At 37.6% G+C, this 17,536-nt stretch overlaps 1 protein-coding gene across 10 annotated transcripts in view; it reads right to left on the bottom strand.

The window, feature by feature from the left end:
- KLHL2 (kelch like family member 2) overlaps positions 1–17,536 on the bottom strand; it is a 64,124-nt gene that overhangs the window by 37,922 nt on the left and 8,666 nt on the right. For all 10 annotated transcript variants that reach the window (XM_067297885.1, XM_067297878.1, XM_067297880.1 and 7 more), the window contains one exon: positions 13,936–14,057. In XM_067297885.1, coding sequence (XP_067153986.1) covers positions 13,936–14,057 — 122 coding nt within the window. The remainder of the gene's footprint in view (positions 1–13,935; positions 14,058–17,536) is intronic.

Genomic DNA, 17,536 nt, shown 5'->3' with positions numbered 1-17,536 from the left:
CTCCCTGCATAGGACTTCACCCTATCATTCATGACTATTCCCTCTTGTTTCATTAGTTAAGAAATTTATACTAAACAAAGCAGCATTAAATTATTCAGCTTGTTGCATAAAACAGTGTGGGAAGATCTAGTGTAGGTCTGGTGCCACAATGCAAAAGAAGGTGTTGGTTCCAAGGAGATAAGACACATCCAAGAGACCTTTTAGGAGAATAGCCCAGTACAGAGTGGAATTCAGACAACAGCTTTCTTTCAGGCTCTGTGATAAAAAGCTTGTCTCCACACACGCAAAGGAGCAGAGGCACAATGGCAGTTGGGGGAATCCCAATAATCCCATCAGAGAAAGGGAGTACCCTGCCCCAGCAACTCCGAGGGCTGTCATAGGAGAGCTGTCAGCCTCACAGACCTGGGAAAACACCCATCAAGACAAGTCAACAGAAGGGCTCTCCAGATCACCTTAAGATTGAGGCAGGTCACTGCCTACAGGGGTATGGGACATATTATGAGATGCAGGAAAGATCATTTGGGGATTATGCAAAGCTTCCTATGGGATGTTTAGGGGAGGACCATAGGCAGAGAAAGGGAGGAATCAAGGAGGTTTTGAAAGGAAATGTGGGAAAACAGAGGGATAAGAGGATAAAAGGGTCCAATCACAGGTTGCTGCTCAGTATGCTTGTCTGGCCATGCCCTGTGCCTAATAAGCACAGTCTGTCCCGTCTTCTCCTTAAACTCCATTTCCAACTATTTTCCTGGGTGAGAGGACTTTCTCTTCTGTGTGCACGTGTGTGTGGAGGTGCCAGCAAGTGGAGTGCAACCACAGGTCACAGGGTCCCATGTGTCCATGGTGCCAGCAACTCGAGCAAGTGAGGGTGCATAAGTCAGAGTGCAGTCATTAGCAAGTATTGTGGAGGGCCATGACAGGGTTAAACTGGTGGAAAGTTGCAAGTAGCAAGCAACAGGAGTCTCAGACAAACGTACCCAAGGACACTGGTGCAGCTGGAAATGATACATCCTGAGAAAGTACAGATAAACTAGCAGAAGCCAGTGGGAACCAAGGTTAAGGGCTAGACAGTTTTGCTAAATAAGTAGCAAGGTACAAGGCATGACCGCTGCGTGCGTGATCGGTGCCATGATTGGCTACCTGTGACATAATCTGTATGAACCACCAATCAAGGGCCAAAGCACCGAATACCTGTACCTATAAAATGGGCAAATTGCTGAATAAAGATGGAATTGAATCTGCATTCTGTGAGTGCGTATGATTCTTTCCCATCACTCCCGCGGACCGCGACAAGTATCAAGCCAGACTAGCCAACGAGTAGGTGAAGTGGTTGGGGAGCCAGGTATCGAAGAGACCGTAAGTCTGGACTGGACATGTGTGCATCTCTGGGTGCGAGACAATTGGAGGAGATGGCTACTAGAGGGAACAGGAGGTCCAAACCAACTGCCGGAGAGAGCAAGGAGTCTGGGGTTGCATGTCTGTGTGAGAGGCAACTGGGCAGAGCCAGGATCTAGAGTCAGCTACTAGATGAACTGAATGTCTCAGCCCAGGTAGTGGAGGGACCCACAGTGCACTTGTGCATGTGCAGGTGTGCGTAAGAGGGGTCTGTACCAGCAGCTGAGGACCGCGGGGGTTTGCGTGCCCAGGTGTCAGCAACAGGGGGACCGAGGAACCAGGGCCAGTTACTGGATGGACTGAGCGTCTGAGTCCCGCTGCTGGAGGGATCCACATTGTATATATTTCCGCAATGGAGCTCCATCTTGATCAGCCAGAGAAGAGAACAGAATGAGGTCGTTGGTGCTGTTTGTGTGAGTGCTGAGTGTTTCCAGCTATGTTGATCTGTGTGGCTGGCCATACATATATGTTTGTATACGTGTGTTTGTGTGTACACCTACTGGGTGTGCTCAGCCTTACTACTGGTTGGACCTGGGGGTACAGAGCTGCATCAGCCTTACCTCTATCAGGCTATCAGATTCAACAACCCCGAACACCTTCCTCATGTCAAGTACATTTAGTGTGATTTCCTTCTACCATATATCACCGAATAAGCAAAATCAGAAGAGGGTAAGTTTTTACTAGGGCATCCAAAAAAAGACATATAGATACACACGCACATCTCTATCAGCCAGGAGTGAGGCTCTGGAATATATTTTCAACCAGGGCATTTACCAAAATGAAAACCTCAGTTTTTCAGTCTTTGGAAAAACAAACACAGAAAGGGGAGCAATGATACGAACCGTATCTAGCCTTCAGGGCACATAATGAACTAGTATTGTGCATCAAGAAATGAGTTTCTGTCCTGCGTGTACATAATAGTTAAATTCACAAAAGATAGGCAAAAGGAAAACTCTGTATAGTCAAAAATATCTACTACTCAATACACATCTGAAAACTGACACAGACAACAAAATACTAAGTTTTCCCACAAAGTTATTTGCTCAGTATTTTGGTTAGCGGACTCTGAGGACTATTGCTTTTTATGCAAGTCTTACTCATTTAAAGCACGTATTAATGAAGCTTATATTGATAATAAAACACAGCTATAGAAAGATCACCTTCCTCTTTTCCCTTCCCTCCTACACTCTCCTGACAGGCAGTCATGTATAAGCAAATGAAAAAAAGCATAGTAGGATTTTTTCACTGGAAAATTAGATCGTTTACTGTAGCCTGACATGTCTTACAATGCATATAAATTCTAGAAACGCGCCACTGTCTCTCCTCCAGCTAAGCCACATATAAGTTGTGCCCTCACAATATTAAAATCCTCAAAGCTGTTGTCACAAACACCAAAAATTGGGTCACAAGAGGTAACCAGATGGTTGCTGGAGGCATAACATATAAAATATGTATAATAGCAAAACACAGTGGTACTCCATTGGTATTCTTTCAGCACATGGTCAAGCCATTTAAAGAGACATAGCATAAGGCTATTTAGTCCAACATTAAATTTGTGCCCAGTAAGACTTTAAAATGTTTCTGCAAATAGGGTTTGTAATGAAACTCCTGTCAGCTTGGATTTAAATATCTCTCTGCAGTGTCAGCAATCCCCTATTATAAGAACTGTGCTGGTATAAAAGAATAAAAGTAAAAAAGTTTGGATTACCATATAAAGAGTGTTTTCAACACACATTAGGATTAACTGATTTTAGTTCAGTTTTAATCATGAAGTCATTTGGATGAGCCAAATAATTTTAAAACATTAACGTGAATGACTCTGTATGACCTCATAAACGGCAAGATCTTCCAGAATACAGTAGCAATGTCACTGTAGCCATGATGGAGATATGCAGAAAGACAAAAAACTTGCTTATTTTTCCTGCTCTGTTAAGATCATCTAATAAAGAATTCCCTCTCCTCCTAAAGCTTTAATAATATCTGTCTCAGGGAAATAAGTTCACCAATCAATTTTGATATTCAATAGCTCTATTACATAAAATGCTGTAAGTAAAAATGCTTTCAAGCATCAGTGCAGTTGCCTGAGACCTATTAGCAAAGAAAGAATGAGTTTGTTTATGGGCAAAAGGTTCTAGGTCTCCACAGAGGCAGCGATGATGGTAAGCTGAAATATGACAATGAAAAGCATAAAAAGGTTTCTGAGTTTCAAAGTCAAATTGAATCCACCAAACATCCACTGGTGGAGGCTATGGAACATGAAGGAGCAGAAGACTGCAACAAACATTTAATTTCTTCAGAATTAAGCAGGACTAACCTGTGACCTCAAGGTTCAAGAGTTAGTACCTTACTAGTCTCATATTGAATCAAGAAGTGGGTGCTTCCAAATATTTCACATGAATTATCACACAAAAGATTGTTGAAGGAACACTAAGACTGCCCTATCAATTATGAAGTTGAAAATATCAGAGCTGAGATACCCTCTGCCCTTAAGACCTTAACACATGCTACTTTCAACCCTTCTCCTTCCTCTCTTCCCAAAATGTTGTCATGAGGACATAACCCCAAAACTTCAGCGAAGAGAACAAGCAGTAAAGCTGCACAGCTTTTCATTCATGGAAGCACCACATGGTCTTCAAATGCTTCAGTGCTCTTAAGACACAGGACAAGAGTTTTGTATTGGCATTCCTGAGTTTTAGCCTTGATTATAAGCGCATGGTCCCATAATTAAAGCAGTAGTTACAGACAGCATTGTTAATTGTACATTTTTGACAACTATATTTCATCTAAAAATTAAGGCAAATGATACAGTTTAGTCTGTAGGGGTATAATCTGTCTCTGCCTGATGAGACAGGATGTACCTGTACCCCATTTGTAAAAGTCATATCTGACAAATTATCTTCTGCATAAGGGAGATCACAGAAGTAGTAAAAAAGTCCAATTACACGGTTTAACATTCAGTTCTTTACACTTCAGTTAAATTATTTTGGAGAGAAATATAGAGAAGAACTTGAAGGAGATCACGGGGGATCACTTGTTATGCCTAAGACTTCACTGGCTACAGGAGCATGTATGACAAGCAGTTGTGACATTCTGCAAGATGATTATCAAGTCTTAACATATACATCAACACAGGACTGCCCATTTGAGGCACCAGAACGCAGTGCAAAGATCACTTTTGTTTAAATGACGCAGAGAAATTATGCAGTAGGGCAATTCAACATTTCATGTTATTTAACTTTATATGGAAAGAAAATCCATTTTTGAGCAACTCTCTCAATTGCTATTGACCAAAGCTGTCCAAAATGTTCAGCTTTCAGCAGATTATTTGGGCATTAGATATAAATTCAGAAAAATACAATTATATGAACAGCTTGAAAGATATCTGTATAGTTTTAATAAACATTTGGCCTAACAGTTTGTCTAAAAAAACTGCAGGCTGTACCAGTATACTTAGCTGAGAGTTTTTAGCATGTTAAATCTAAGTCACAGGAAGTACAAATTCACAGATTTCAGCTCAAAAGATGCTTAGATTGTCATCAACAATATTTATGAATTTTAATGTATGCTACATAAAAATGACAGCCATTTTATAAAAAAAAAGAAAAAAAATCTACCAAAACCAGTACCAAAGAAATCAGTGAAATATTGCTTCACCATTTTTTGAGACAATAAAGGAAACAATTAACAATTAACCGTCACTCAAAAGAAGTGTTTTCTAGAAGATAAAAAGGTATTCTGTTCTATTTTACAGTGTTGATATTATCTGACATAACTTCATTCTTCTTTAAAAATATCCAGAGTTTAGCAAGCCACTCATAAGAAAAGCCGTACGGGCTCAGAACAACACTCCACGCGGCCCAAGAGTCTGTTCCCAACAGCAGCAGCTCAGCAGTGAGAACCCAGGGCCACAAGCCTCCCGTGCTCCCTTCTCACCCAGAAATGGGCAAGTGCCCACGTTTGCCTGGTAAGGCTTTAGAAACTACGCCAAGACCAGAAAGTTTTAAAGAGTGGCTCTCTGGTACTGTGGAGACACACAAGAATAGCTGTGCAAAGAACTGGGGTGGAAGAAGGGGAAATCAATCACTGATTTAAAACATACATCTAGTAACCCAAAACTCACATTCAGTGAATAAATAATATAGTGAAAGTTTCAATGGAAACTATAGGTATACTCTGAAAAATAATTTTAAAATGCTCCCACAGGGCAACTGTAGCCAGTAGACATGATTGAAAATAATCAAAAGGGGTTTATCAACAATCAGCCTGCAAACTTCTGGGATCAAGAATTTAACTTGTGGCACAGCACTAACCCAGTTTCATTAAGTTATTTGCATCTGCTAGAAGGTTTTGACTTTTTCTAGCCACAAACATTGCTATCATTACCCATGTTTTCATCGCCAAACTGCACTGCCTATTGTATAATATTGTACTTGGAAACTAGAGATCACTGTTAATTCAGGATACAGTCTGCTTAGGGAGCATTGCATTTCAGGAGAGTACATGACTGGGGAGGTGCTGGACCTATATTAACTCTCTGCCGGTCTCTTGGTGACATGCAATTTGTTAATTATAATCGATACACCTATAACTGCTTAGATGCAGCCTACCTCACACTATTACTCTGCAAGATATACTTTCACTTAAAGCTGTTTCACTTTCCCTGATTATCACAAACTCCTTAAGACGTGGACAGAAAAGCACATCTGCAAATATATCCAGATAAAACTCATTCCCTTCCTGCCATTTTTAGGTTCCTAAACCAAGTGTAGCAATTTTTTTCCAGGCATTTCTTTCATAGGCTCTCTGAATAGCCAAGTTCCTGTGGAACTAATTTCAGCATTACTTTGACTCAAAGCAATTTTATTTTTGTGTGTATATATATATATATATAAAAAATATTTTCATAAAGTAGGCTCTGTTTTAAATAAAAGATTCAGTTTAAGTTTCACAACAGTCAGTTCAGTTGAATAAATATTTCTTTTCTTGCTTCCACCCACTTACACAGCAGCATGCTTACTTCCAGGACACAGAATGCACTTCTCTGTTCAAATACTTAAATGGACTCTCTCTTCTTATGATATCCAACCATGTGCTTGAAAAGGACAGTCTTTGGTTTTAAAAGGGAAAAATCCACCCTGTTCAAAATGAAACATTTCCAGTGTTCATAAAGAAAACTAAAAATATCCCTTTGAGAGGTGAGGTGCATCCTTTGATTCAATAAGGGAAAAGAGATGCTATTTAGTGTTCAAAGGGTATAATTTATTGATAGGCTTTGGAAACTCTTGAAAAGAAATTCTAAGTTGGGTATTTAAATTGAATCTAGTCACAAAAATATGCAGCATGTGTTTTATGCTCTTTACACATCACAATGCTGCTAACTCATACAAAGACTGCTAGTTTAATCACCAGCTTATAAACACAAAATATTTCTTCTGAGGATAAAGCTTGGTAAACATCAAAATATTCCTAGGTGTATTTTGACTCTTAGCTCAGATATAAAGACATTACTGCTCTGAAGCTTACTGGAATTTAAGCTATAGTAATTTGATCATGTACTCAAAGACTGGCAGATACCAAGTAAACTGATGTGAGTCTTAAACTGGCTTACACAAAGTCATTTTATACTTTCTTCAAGCTGAAAGCACACATAAACAGCTACTGTCGTTCAACTGATGTGCAGCAACTTGTTAAACAGGTAATTCCATCACGATCCTGAACCCCTTTGGAATTAAACTTCAATAAACCAGTGAGTTCATCCCTTAATGAAAAGAGCAGTGAAGGAGGGAATTTGAAACAGTCACGAGAAAGAGGCATGGAGGAGGGGAACCCGAAAAAAACAGCCATTACCTAATCAGATATTCTGGAAATACAGCAGTTTCAGAAGAAACTGTTAGCCCCTAGAAGAGATCATTTTACATGTCCCACCCCCATAAAACTGTAGGTGACGTATCACAAGGGGACCACTTCTAAATGTGATATAACAATTTATTCTGAATATTCTGACCCTAAGTTTATCCTAGTGTTAAGCAGAAAAACAAATAAGAATTTATGTTACATGCTGCACAGAATTTTTTTTTTTTGCTTTAAATTCGGACTACTTTTAGCATGACTGTTCTCTGTGGGATACTATATTTATGTGAACTTCACACTGATAGCACCAATTTTTATTACAGTCTATTGCAACTAAAATTTATTCCTTGTATTTTGCTTTGTTCTCAACAGAAACAAATATGAATTATTCATGTCTGCATTCTATTCCATGTAATGGTCTCCTCAAAAGATATTCTACATATTTCTCAAACATTTTTAAACAGCCTTGCACACATTTTCTTCTTGCTGTCCCCCCACCTTGCAGAAGGTTAGAGATAAGTTTACACAATCTTCAATAGTTTATTCTTTTCTGTTCTTGCTGAGTTTCAAAAGATAATTGAGCATTTCTTGAATTCAAGGTTATGAGTCAACCAAAACAAAAATAGTTAATTTTGTTACATTTTTTTATTTAAATCAATTTTAACACATGGCTGTACTCTGAAAACTGACTTGCAAAATGACATCTTTTTGTAACAGATCAGTTCCTGGTGTGAAATTGAACTCTTGCCTAATAAATTTATTGAAAAATACTTTACTATAATTCAGATTATGACTTCTGGTGGCTCTGTTTTCAATGTATTATTAGAAGTATTACATTAATAAGTATAAATATTTAAAACAGACTACTGAAGTTAGCACATATCAAAATTAAGGGGAACCACAAGTCCCTTCTCCCACTGACCTCCACTGCATGATGACCTTATATGTTCATTCTCTCTCCCCACTGGCATATTTTTATATTCTCATTCTCTTTTTCCACTAGCATAAAGAGACTGCTGATGTCAATGTGATGTTATTGGAAAAGAGATCTCACCCAACGACACAGTAAAGAATCCTGCCCTGTATTTTACACAGAAGCTAGCAATTTCACTCTAGTCTGCATTAGTCAGGCCTCAGATGGACCACTGGCTCCAGTTTTGTATGTTAAAAATGTAAATGTAGATTAAATAGGAAGAGTCCAGGGCAACAAGAATGGTAAAAGATTTAGAAAATATCGTCTCCAAAAAAAGTCAATGTTTAGACTAAAGAAAACAAATTAAAAGAAGATAACAGAAGATAATAACAGTCTTTCAACATATAAGACTTATAACAAGACTAGCAATCAGTTGCTTTTCAATACAGCAGAGTCAAGTACCAGAAATTGCTCTAATCCAGAGCAAAGACAACTCAAGTCAGATATTACCTTTTTACCTATAAAGGGTATTGAAGCAAACTACGTAAGAGATGTTATAAAATTTCCATTGCTAGATTAGATATGCTCTGTCATGGTTAGGCTAGAAACACACTGCCACTGTTTCATGTACAATAATGGTTTACACTATTCCCACTTAATCTTCTATTCCTTCTTCCTTAGGGTTCTTTAGCACACCCTGCGTCCTGCCCATCCAGTGGTTTGCAGGGCCATGACACAGACAAGATTAAGCAACTGACCATCTAGAAAAACACACCTGTTCCCACAAATTTGGAGATTTTTCTGGTGCGGGGTATCTGTTCATTTTAGAACTAGAGCGCTTTCCTGATCTGGACTGAGACACAACCCTGCAAGTTGTTCAGTCAGTAGAACCTAAGGCTGACCAGGTGCCGCAAGACTACTCCAAGCCTTCATTACAAGTACCACACTAGAGAACCACAGCCTCAGTAAGACATTTGGACAACATGAGGGCCACTGCCATCCTTTTTTCTATTTCACTACAATCATTTCTACAATAATACACATGTAACTCAGGACTTAACACAGGCTATCACATCTTTATTAACGGTGCCATGGAAGAATTGTTTAACCCTGTTTAACTTAATACTATTTTCAGTTGCTATAATTTAGCAAACAGGGAAACCAAACTGTGAATTGAGCTTTCTTGCATCAAATGAAGACATGCCTAGAAATCAGGATGCAGCTTTTTCATAATGGAAATCAATGATTATCCAAGGACTGCTTAACAATAATAATATAGAAAGAGACTTAAATAGTAAGATTTAGTATGTAGTTCCAAAGCCCTTTCAGACTTCTCCCTGATGGAGCAGCTGCAATATAGTACAGCCCTTTGTATAAAGGAAAACACACAAATTTATTTGTTCTGTTTGTAGAAATGGATTGTTTGCTGGCTAAGAACAAATCTCTGAATGAAGGCTTTTATCTGCAGCTGGGTCACTGTTCTTTTCCTCATGGATCAGAGATACAAATACAGAAATCTCTCTTTTACCCCATATCCTGTAAGTTGATGTCTGCACTAGAGAAACATTTAGCTGAGATTGTCAGACAAACTCAGCAGATACCTCACTGCTTCTCTTGAAAATTCTTAAAACTTCATGAGAAAATAAGCTGCTTCTTTGGTCTTTTTGTTTCAAGAGCACCTCAGACTAACTATGCTGTCAACCCTTATGACCACGTCCTATGATAAACACTCCTATTCACATGGAAGCACATGTTGTACTTTAAGTGGCAATAGGTGCATGAACCGTAAGAGTTACAAAGGAAATATATACACACGTATTGTGTGTTTCTGTGTATATAATATGCTCATTATATAATATGCTCATTACTGTGCAAACATTGTCATTGAATGATTTCAAAAAATGAACACAAAAACCGATACATACTAAAAAAGATCCTATTCAGGATTTTGGATTTTGTGTTGGCTATAACTAACAAATTCTTTAAAGGGAGGGACATGCCAGGATAGAGCTCTGTAAAAATAGTATTATTTGTGATTCTCTTTTTTGTTATCTCTTGTGCACACTTCTTGTTCAAAAGCAAGACAGCATGTTTATCAATAGGTCCAAAGTGAAGCTACATGTAATGTTTTCCTTAGGCAGTAGGGAAATGTCCACTTCCACCATGGGTATACATTTCCACACTTTAATACACTAACCCACAATATTGCATCAAAAACAGGTTTATAGCCATGCTATAAACCAGAACCTTGGAAAGATCAAGGTTCAAAATAACACCTCAAAAAAAAAAATCTGTTCGGGGAAAGGCCCTTTTTTTTTTTTAATAATAAATTCAGTGATCTGATTTATAATGCAATCCAGCAAAAAGTTGTATCAGCACAACCAAGGGAACAGAAAACTGTAGCACAGAATCCTAAAGGAATAACTAACTGCCAGAACTTTATAACATCTTTCCACAATTCCATTCCACTTACCCTGAACCAGACTGACTTCTAAAGCCCTTAAGGTCACAGCTCTTGAACGAATCCAGGGATTTCTCAAGTTCCTGCTCTCATATTTATGCTCAGTAGAGGCCCTAGGTATAAAGCTGACTAAATACATGCTGGAATGCACACGCATAGTGTGGGAGAGTTATTCATGCATGAGCTTCTTATAGTAACTAACTCTCCCACATTGTGCATTGAGTGTAGTTAATACCTATATGGAAATTGAAAAAAATTTGATGTGTGAGAAAGTTGATTTTCCCTCTGAAAACATTAACTTTGATGTTACCTTCTTAAAACGCAAAAATGTTATATTGCATTAAGTCTGGCATTTAATTTCCTTTCTGAAAAAAAAGGAATGTAGAGAGTTGAGTACGTAGAAAAACGTGACATAATATGTAAATATGATAGAAACATTGGTACAGCATTATGCAAAGTGAGTGTCATTAGAGATGAACGATGTACGTAGGTTCTTGATTTCCTTCTAGTATTTGTTCTTCATTTAGAATGAGTTATTTTATCATTTTCATATACCAGATGTCTTATGCTGGGGGAAAAAAAACACTATTGACATTGAACTAAAATTAAAGAAAAGAACAAATGTTCTCTTTTATGTTTAATTAACATAGTGACAACAACCGCAGGCCTCCAATGTTCATAGTTCATGCTCTAAATTAACATGTTTTTCACTCACTCACTGGCTACACCTGACTTTTCTCCCTCCTCCTTGCCCAAAAACACATGAGAACTCAACAATGGAAAACTAAAATAATGGTCTTTATTTAGAACTTCACAAGGCACTTTACGGAAACAATTCCCTGCTCATGTCTAAATCAAGTAAGACATTAATGAAAGAAGGTCATAGTTATTTGCCTGTTGAGGAACAACTTGTGAGCTTGGCTATACTGTGGCTATAGATTTTATAAACACACAGTGTAATTATGTTAGTGCCAAAGTATTTAGGAATTCTGCATTACTTAAATGTGAAGGGCTCAAAAGGGCTCATGCCCTTTTGAAACATTATATCATGTGTAAGAAATTAATTCAATACAACTTCTTACTATGGATAACCTGAAGAGACAGAATAATGAGCTTGAAATCCCACAAAGGATATCAGATATAAGAAACTTAAGTAGCTACCTACAAGCTGAAGCTCTAGTTAAGCACTGTAACTAAATATTAAAAAGTTAGAGACAGTATTATTGCATCTTTGGTATTCAAGGTTTTGTATTCCTACAAGAATTCTTAATCATCAAAATATTTCACAATACCTTCCAGCTCTACTTAGCCCTGTTATACAGATAGGAAATTGAGAGCTAGAGCAAGTCTTAAGACCATGCAACTTGTTTATGGAGAGAACACAGTTTTAACTGAGGTCTGACAGTCTGTGCTAGGATTCTAAGTTTTCAGAAATTCACAATAACAATTTCCCACCCTGGCTTTTAAACTTAAAGAAAAGAACTTGCATCAGTTTATTTGGTCCTACTCATAGTGTTCAGCTCTACCCTACTGCAAACAAATAGTACATATTTAGTGCTGATAGTACAAAGAGGATGAATGACAAAGGAAGAATAGCTTTACATTTATTACAAGTATATCCAATATCAACATTAAATTAAAATGCAACTATTATTGCAATAAATCCAAATCCACTTAAAAGCTCAGCTGTCTTTCCAGTACCCAAGAAACTACAAACTTGTAATATCACTCACCAGGTCACATTATTTATATTATCAACCCCAACATCATTAGATATATCTTCAAACAGCCAGGTAATCTGGAGCTGTGAAAATGAAAGCCTGCATCAGACTTAGGAGTTTTAAACTTGAAGCTTTCTGGCCTTTAATGAGTCTTGTATGAGGAAGAAATAGAAGACTGATTTTTCTTCCCCATGAACATAGAAGAGAGTCAACATTGTCAACATCAGGCTAAAATGCATCCTCCTAGACAGAACCTGCAGTCAAAACACACTAGACTGCTTGTTAACCAGAAACAATCTCTGACACCTTTGGATTTGGCAAGAGGTCTTTTGCAGCATGACTGAGATTTGTACAACTGATAGATTGGCAAAATACAACACAATTTCATACAGGTTTTTCACTATTCACACCTGTCATCTGACCAGGAGTAAACAATACCTTAAGGAGTAGGTAACAGAAAATTAACCCTGCAGAATCAGAAGACATGTGGTATGACCTAAAACATAGCAGTTCAGTAGTAGGGTATTTCATTTTGAGTTGGTAACATGAAATCTCATTCTAAAACCTTCAATCAAACATAGCTAAGACAACACCTGATTCAGCAGCCAGTAAAAAGTAATTAACTTCAGCCTAGCGCTTAATAAAAGCGATTAATTTCAGGATGCACAGTTGCAATAGAAGTTATCAATGCCATATACAGTAACATGTTTTTGTCCCCTGCAAGAGCAGCAAAATGACTGCTAGTAATCTAGCACTGAGCAAGAGGAGAAACAAGGGCATAGGATCAAGGAGGAAAACAAGAGAATTACATATGCCACCTGTTAAGCAATTAGAATTAAAGTTTAAAAAAAAAAATCAAGGCAGATCTCAAAAGATATGAGGGGGAAGGGGGGGGGGGTTTACCCTGCCCATCTTCAGGATTTGTAGTTAGAAAACATTAATGGCATTGAAGCTATGTTTTTCCTAGGCTTGTGTTTGTTCTATTCTGTTTGAAGCCTCAGCTTTTAAAACAGTTCTGATAAGAAAAACTGATTAGCTCTATTTGTATGGGATGGCCAAAGCCTTCATGTTAAAAATCAGTTGATTAAAAAAAAAAAAAAAAAAAAAAAAAAAAATCAAACCAACTAAAAATTCCTGAACAGTTGGCCACAGATAAGGTAACAATTTATTTTTTAGATTAACAGGAAAAAAAAAAAAAATCAAACAAAACACTTATATTGGAGGACATAGTTTCACATTTAAGAGTAAATCTACTTTGTAAGTCACTAGTAAGTTGCACTGAAGTCTCAGGGAGGGAGCAGTATAGATGTGGCTGACAGCAGTAATTTTGGGCAGAGGAGACCTTCTACTCTGTTGTATTAAATAAGGATTGTTTCTAAGGGTCATTAAAGTCAATTGACCCTTTTTATTTACTTCAGTAGTCTCTGAATGTGGCCCAGAATTTAAGCAGTATGGCTACTTGCTTTGTAGGCATGGGGTCCGAAAAAGCTTGCAGTTTGCAGATGAGATTTCCCATGTCTGAGTCAAAACACATTGGCAAACTAAAGGATTCTGCACATTAACATCTCTTTTGCTGTAGAAAATATCCTCACTCTTACCTGTACATTTTCTTCTGTAACTTGAATTTCAGCAGTGTAAATATAATCAATAAGCATTCTTAGCGTCCAGCCATCAACTTCCTTTATTCGAACTCTCTTCGCTCGGCTTTCACTCATCTCACCTAAAAATAGAGTTTGGTAGTCAAGTAAGTTAGATTAAAACAGAGCACAAATTAGAAAGAATTTAATAGTAACTGCTCTTGCCTGCAGCAGAAATTTTTTGTGCATGATCACTTGTAATAATAAAATCACTGTAAGAAGAATTCAATTTCCTTCTTTCCTTCCTCCCTTTAGGAGTTACCATCAGCTGAATGCTACATGGGTTAATACTATTATTGCAGGTGACCTATTTTCTCCAGTGTATAATATCAGTAAAATATGGTTATGAGACCTAAATAACACCCTTCAAATGCATACAAAAATATTTTGCTAGCATTGTAAACCACTGAAGTACTTCTTGCATTATTAACTCCTTAATTGAAGGAGCATATCAAACAGAGTCTGTAGAGATTTTACAAAAAAAAATTTTTTAAAAATCTACCCCCAAAAAAGAATTAATATACATATTTCTTTGCTTGCCTACTTATTATTCCCTCAGCAATTGCACCTGTGTTACAGATCTGATTTAATTGTGAAAACTCAAGCTAAGATAAAATGGTAAGCAAGGGAAAACTTGTTGGGTCTTATCTTGTGGAGGCTGAAATACTGGCCATATTCCAGAATTAATCTTCACAGAAAGGCCTGCAAAATAGCTTCTGCCTTCTGAAATATAATAATTCTCAAAATGCAACATTTTGTTTGTATCTGAAATAATCGCCTAAAAATACACTGAGTAATGACCACAACCTTCTCCATGACTACTAAGCAAACATCTGGTCATCTGAGATATTTAATTCTTTTTTCATTGATTATAGATTGGGAAGTGAAACACAAACTACACTGGTCATATTGGTAGATATATAAACTTTGGCTTCAAAAAAGTGTATCTCAATATTGATACATCCATTTCTTATTCTTATATATTGTATATATTCCTATTTCTTTCCCCTAAGCATCTAGAGTAAAGGGTACTGATGAGGTAACAAATTCAGTCCATATAACACTAAAAGCAGACAGGATGGGGAATGATCAAGAAGATGGCTATCACTGCTGATATTTCCCTGCAAATTACATACATATTTTCAATGTTCGTTATCCTAACTGTGGGCTCTAGGATTGATGACGAACAATGCATTTTACTGAGTGCAATTTGGCAAATGAGAAATTCATTATTGTTATTCATGCCCTTCTTAAGCTGAATGCTCAATGGCATTTTAAATCAACCTTTTAAGTGGTAAGGAATGCAGGAGAACATCTACAGCAACATACTACTACACAATGGTTGCTAGCATTCTGGAAAGCACTGATGAGCCACACGAAAAAAGTAAAATCCAGCCCCTGCAGAACTTTCTCTTTTCACCTGTTCCACTGAAACATTTCCCGACACCTTTGAAAGATGACTGCAGCATGTTCTTTGAAGGGCCATCTATTTCAAGTTTCTCCTTCTAGTTTGACAGATTAAACCTATTGATCTTCAGAGCATGCATGCTGCAAGTTATTTATTATGCAAGCTTCTGCGGAGGTGGTCCTTTGGGAAAATCGTGTGCGTGGGAGAGCACAGAGTTTGATATTCTGCAGGCACATTAGTTTTGTTTTCAGATTTTGTGTCAAGGCTTCTAGAGCCATGGATAGGTACCTTCTCTGTTTAACAACAAAGCCCAGAATTTACAAAAGAGGAGAGCTGCTTCTCCCTTTAATGCTAAAAGGGCACACAGTCTTATTACGATTCTAGACCAGTCCACTTGTGATCCAAACCTTGTTTGAAAGATCATATGTTGAAAACCAGAGGTTCGTTTGCTAGGCATCCTCAGGCTAGAACCTGGCGTTCCAAAGATGTCATTTCACCACTGGAAAGCTGCAGCAAAACGTTTCCACAGAGTTTGTAGTGATGTAGAAAGGAAAGCACTGAGCTAGTCCAACCTCTCAGGCAGGAGCAGCAGAGCACTCAGTAGATCTGAAGTTACTAAAAGGTTATCTGAAGTACTAATATGGTTCCTCACACCAGTGATGTAGGAAAGTGGGCTTGTTTTTTTGTTTTATTTTACAATTTTACAGGTGGAGAATGGAAGTGAAGAGAACGGAAGTGAAGAGAACAGGTAATTGCCTAAAGATAACCACTGTGGCAGCACAGAAAAATAAACTCAGGTCACCCTTGTCCCAGGTCAGCTCCTAGGGCCACTGAAGTACCCCTTCACTGAGGTTTTGTCACCCTTTCTTTAATCTTTTAAAGGAATTCAATTCAGGATTATAATAAATATTTCTAAAGAATTTCACTGTATATAGAAAGAAGAGTGATTCCTTGTGACACATACAGCCCTAGATTCTTATTCTTTTTTTTACTTTGTTTCTTAAAACATAATCATTATTAACCTACTAAACTTTGTACATTTTTCATTCTAGGTACTTAATGTAGCTGCTTCTACCATTATAATGAGTGGAAACAGACAAACCCTTAGGCAAAGGGTTTGATCACAGCCAAAGCCGTACCCTGCCCTGCACAGGAGGCACTACTTAATGACTCAGAGAAAGATGGAAGTAACTTGCAAACATGTGTCTAAAAATAAGCTTCTAATTTCAAGTCAAGAACAAGTACTCCTGTAGCATAAAAGTGTAATTTTTTTTTTAAATGTATTTTCAGTCACTCTAACTTTGGATGGAGGAAGACATTTTTCCTTTTGGCTGTAGCTGGTTAATGGAACAAATTTGCTTATTTGAACTTCCAGATTACTGGATAAGAATACAAGTACATCTGAGAAGTATCAATTGCAGTTTTCATAGAGATAACAATTATGATGAACTTCAGAATTATGTCCGTGGAGAACTGCCCTAATACACTAAAAACATAGCTGGTCCTTGCTGGGAACTGTATATAATGGTAGTATAAAATCTGTTGACAAATCTTGAAGCCAGCCTGGAATTCTATTGAAACCTCCACTGACTTGGTTCACTGTAACTACACAAACATTTCCACAAATGGGTTAAAAGGTTCCCAGCCGTTCACCAGGTGAGCATTCCCACACCCTGCACCACAGAGGATCAATGAAAACTTACATTTAAAAACACAAGACAAGAAAAATTTTCTAAGAGGTAGTGAAGTTAGAAAACAAGGATTTCAGCAATGCCACTTGGAGAGTGACCACACACAGTTGCATTGGCACACCGAAAGGGTGATAAACTTCTGTGTAGAAAAAAGCAGCCAGGGGCAAGCAGGAATGCTTTAACCAGGATTTGCTGCCACAGAGAGCATAATATAGAACTCTACTCTGAGAAAGAGTATTTTCCATGTGAAAGTAAACAATAGTCAGCCCTTACCACAGGACTTAAGAGGCTTGTGTTTCTCTATTATTAAGGTGAAGAAAAGAAACTGGGAACAGGTGCTTTCATTTTAACTCAACACAAAACAGTAAAAATTAAGAGAATGCATCACTTACTCAGAATGTTTGTCTCAACCACAGATGCAAACCTAAAGACCTGCTAGAGGAATAGCTATTTATACAGGAGC

This window comes from Apteryx mantelli, chromosome 5 (genome assembly GCF_036417845.1).
Source record: "Apteryx mantelli isolate bAptMan1 chromosome 5, bAptMan1.hap1, whole genome shotgun sequence".
Classification (NCBI taxonomy): Eukaryota; Metazoa; Chordata; class Aves; order Apterygiformes; family Apterygidae; genus Apteryx; species Apteryx mantelli.
Note: the sequence above shows the minus strand (reverse complement) of the source record. Positions and strands in the feature narration are given on the sequence as shown.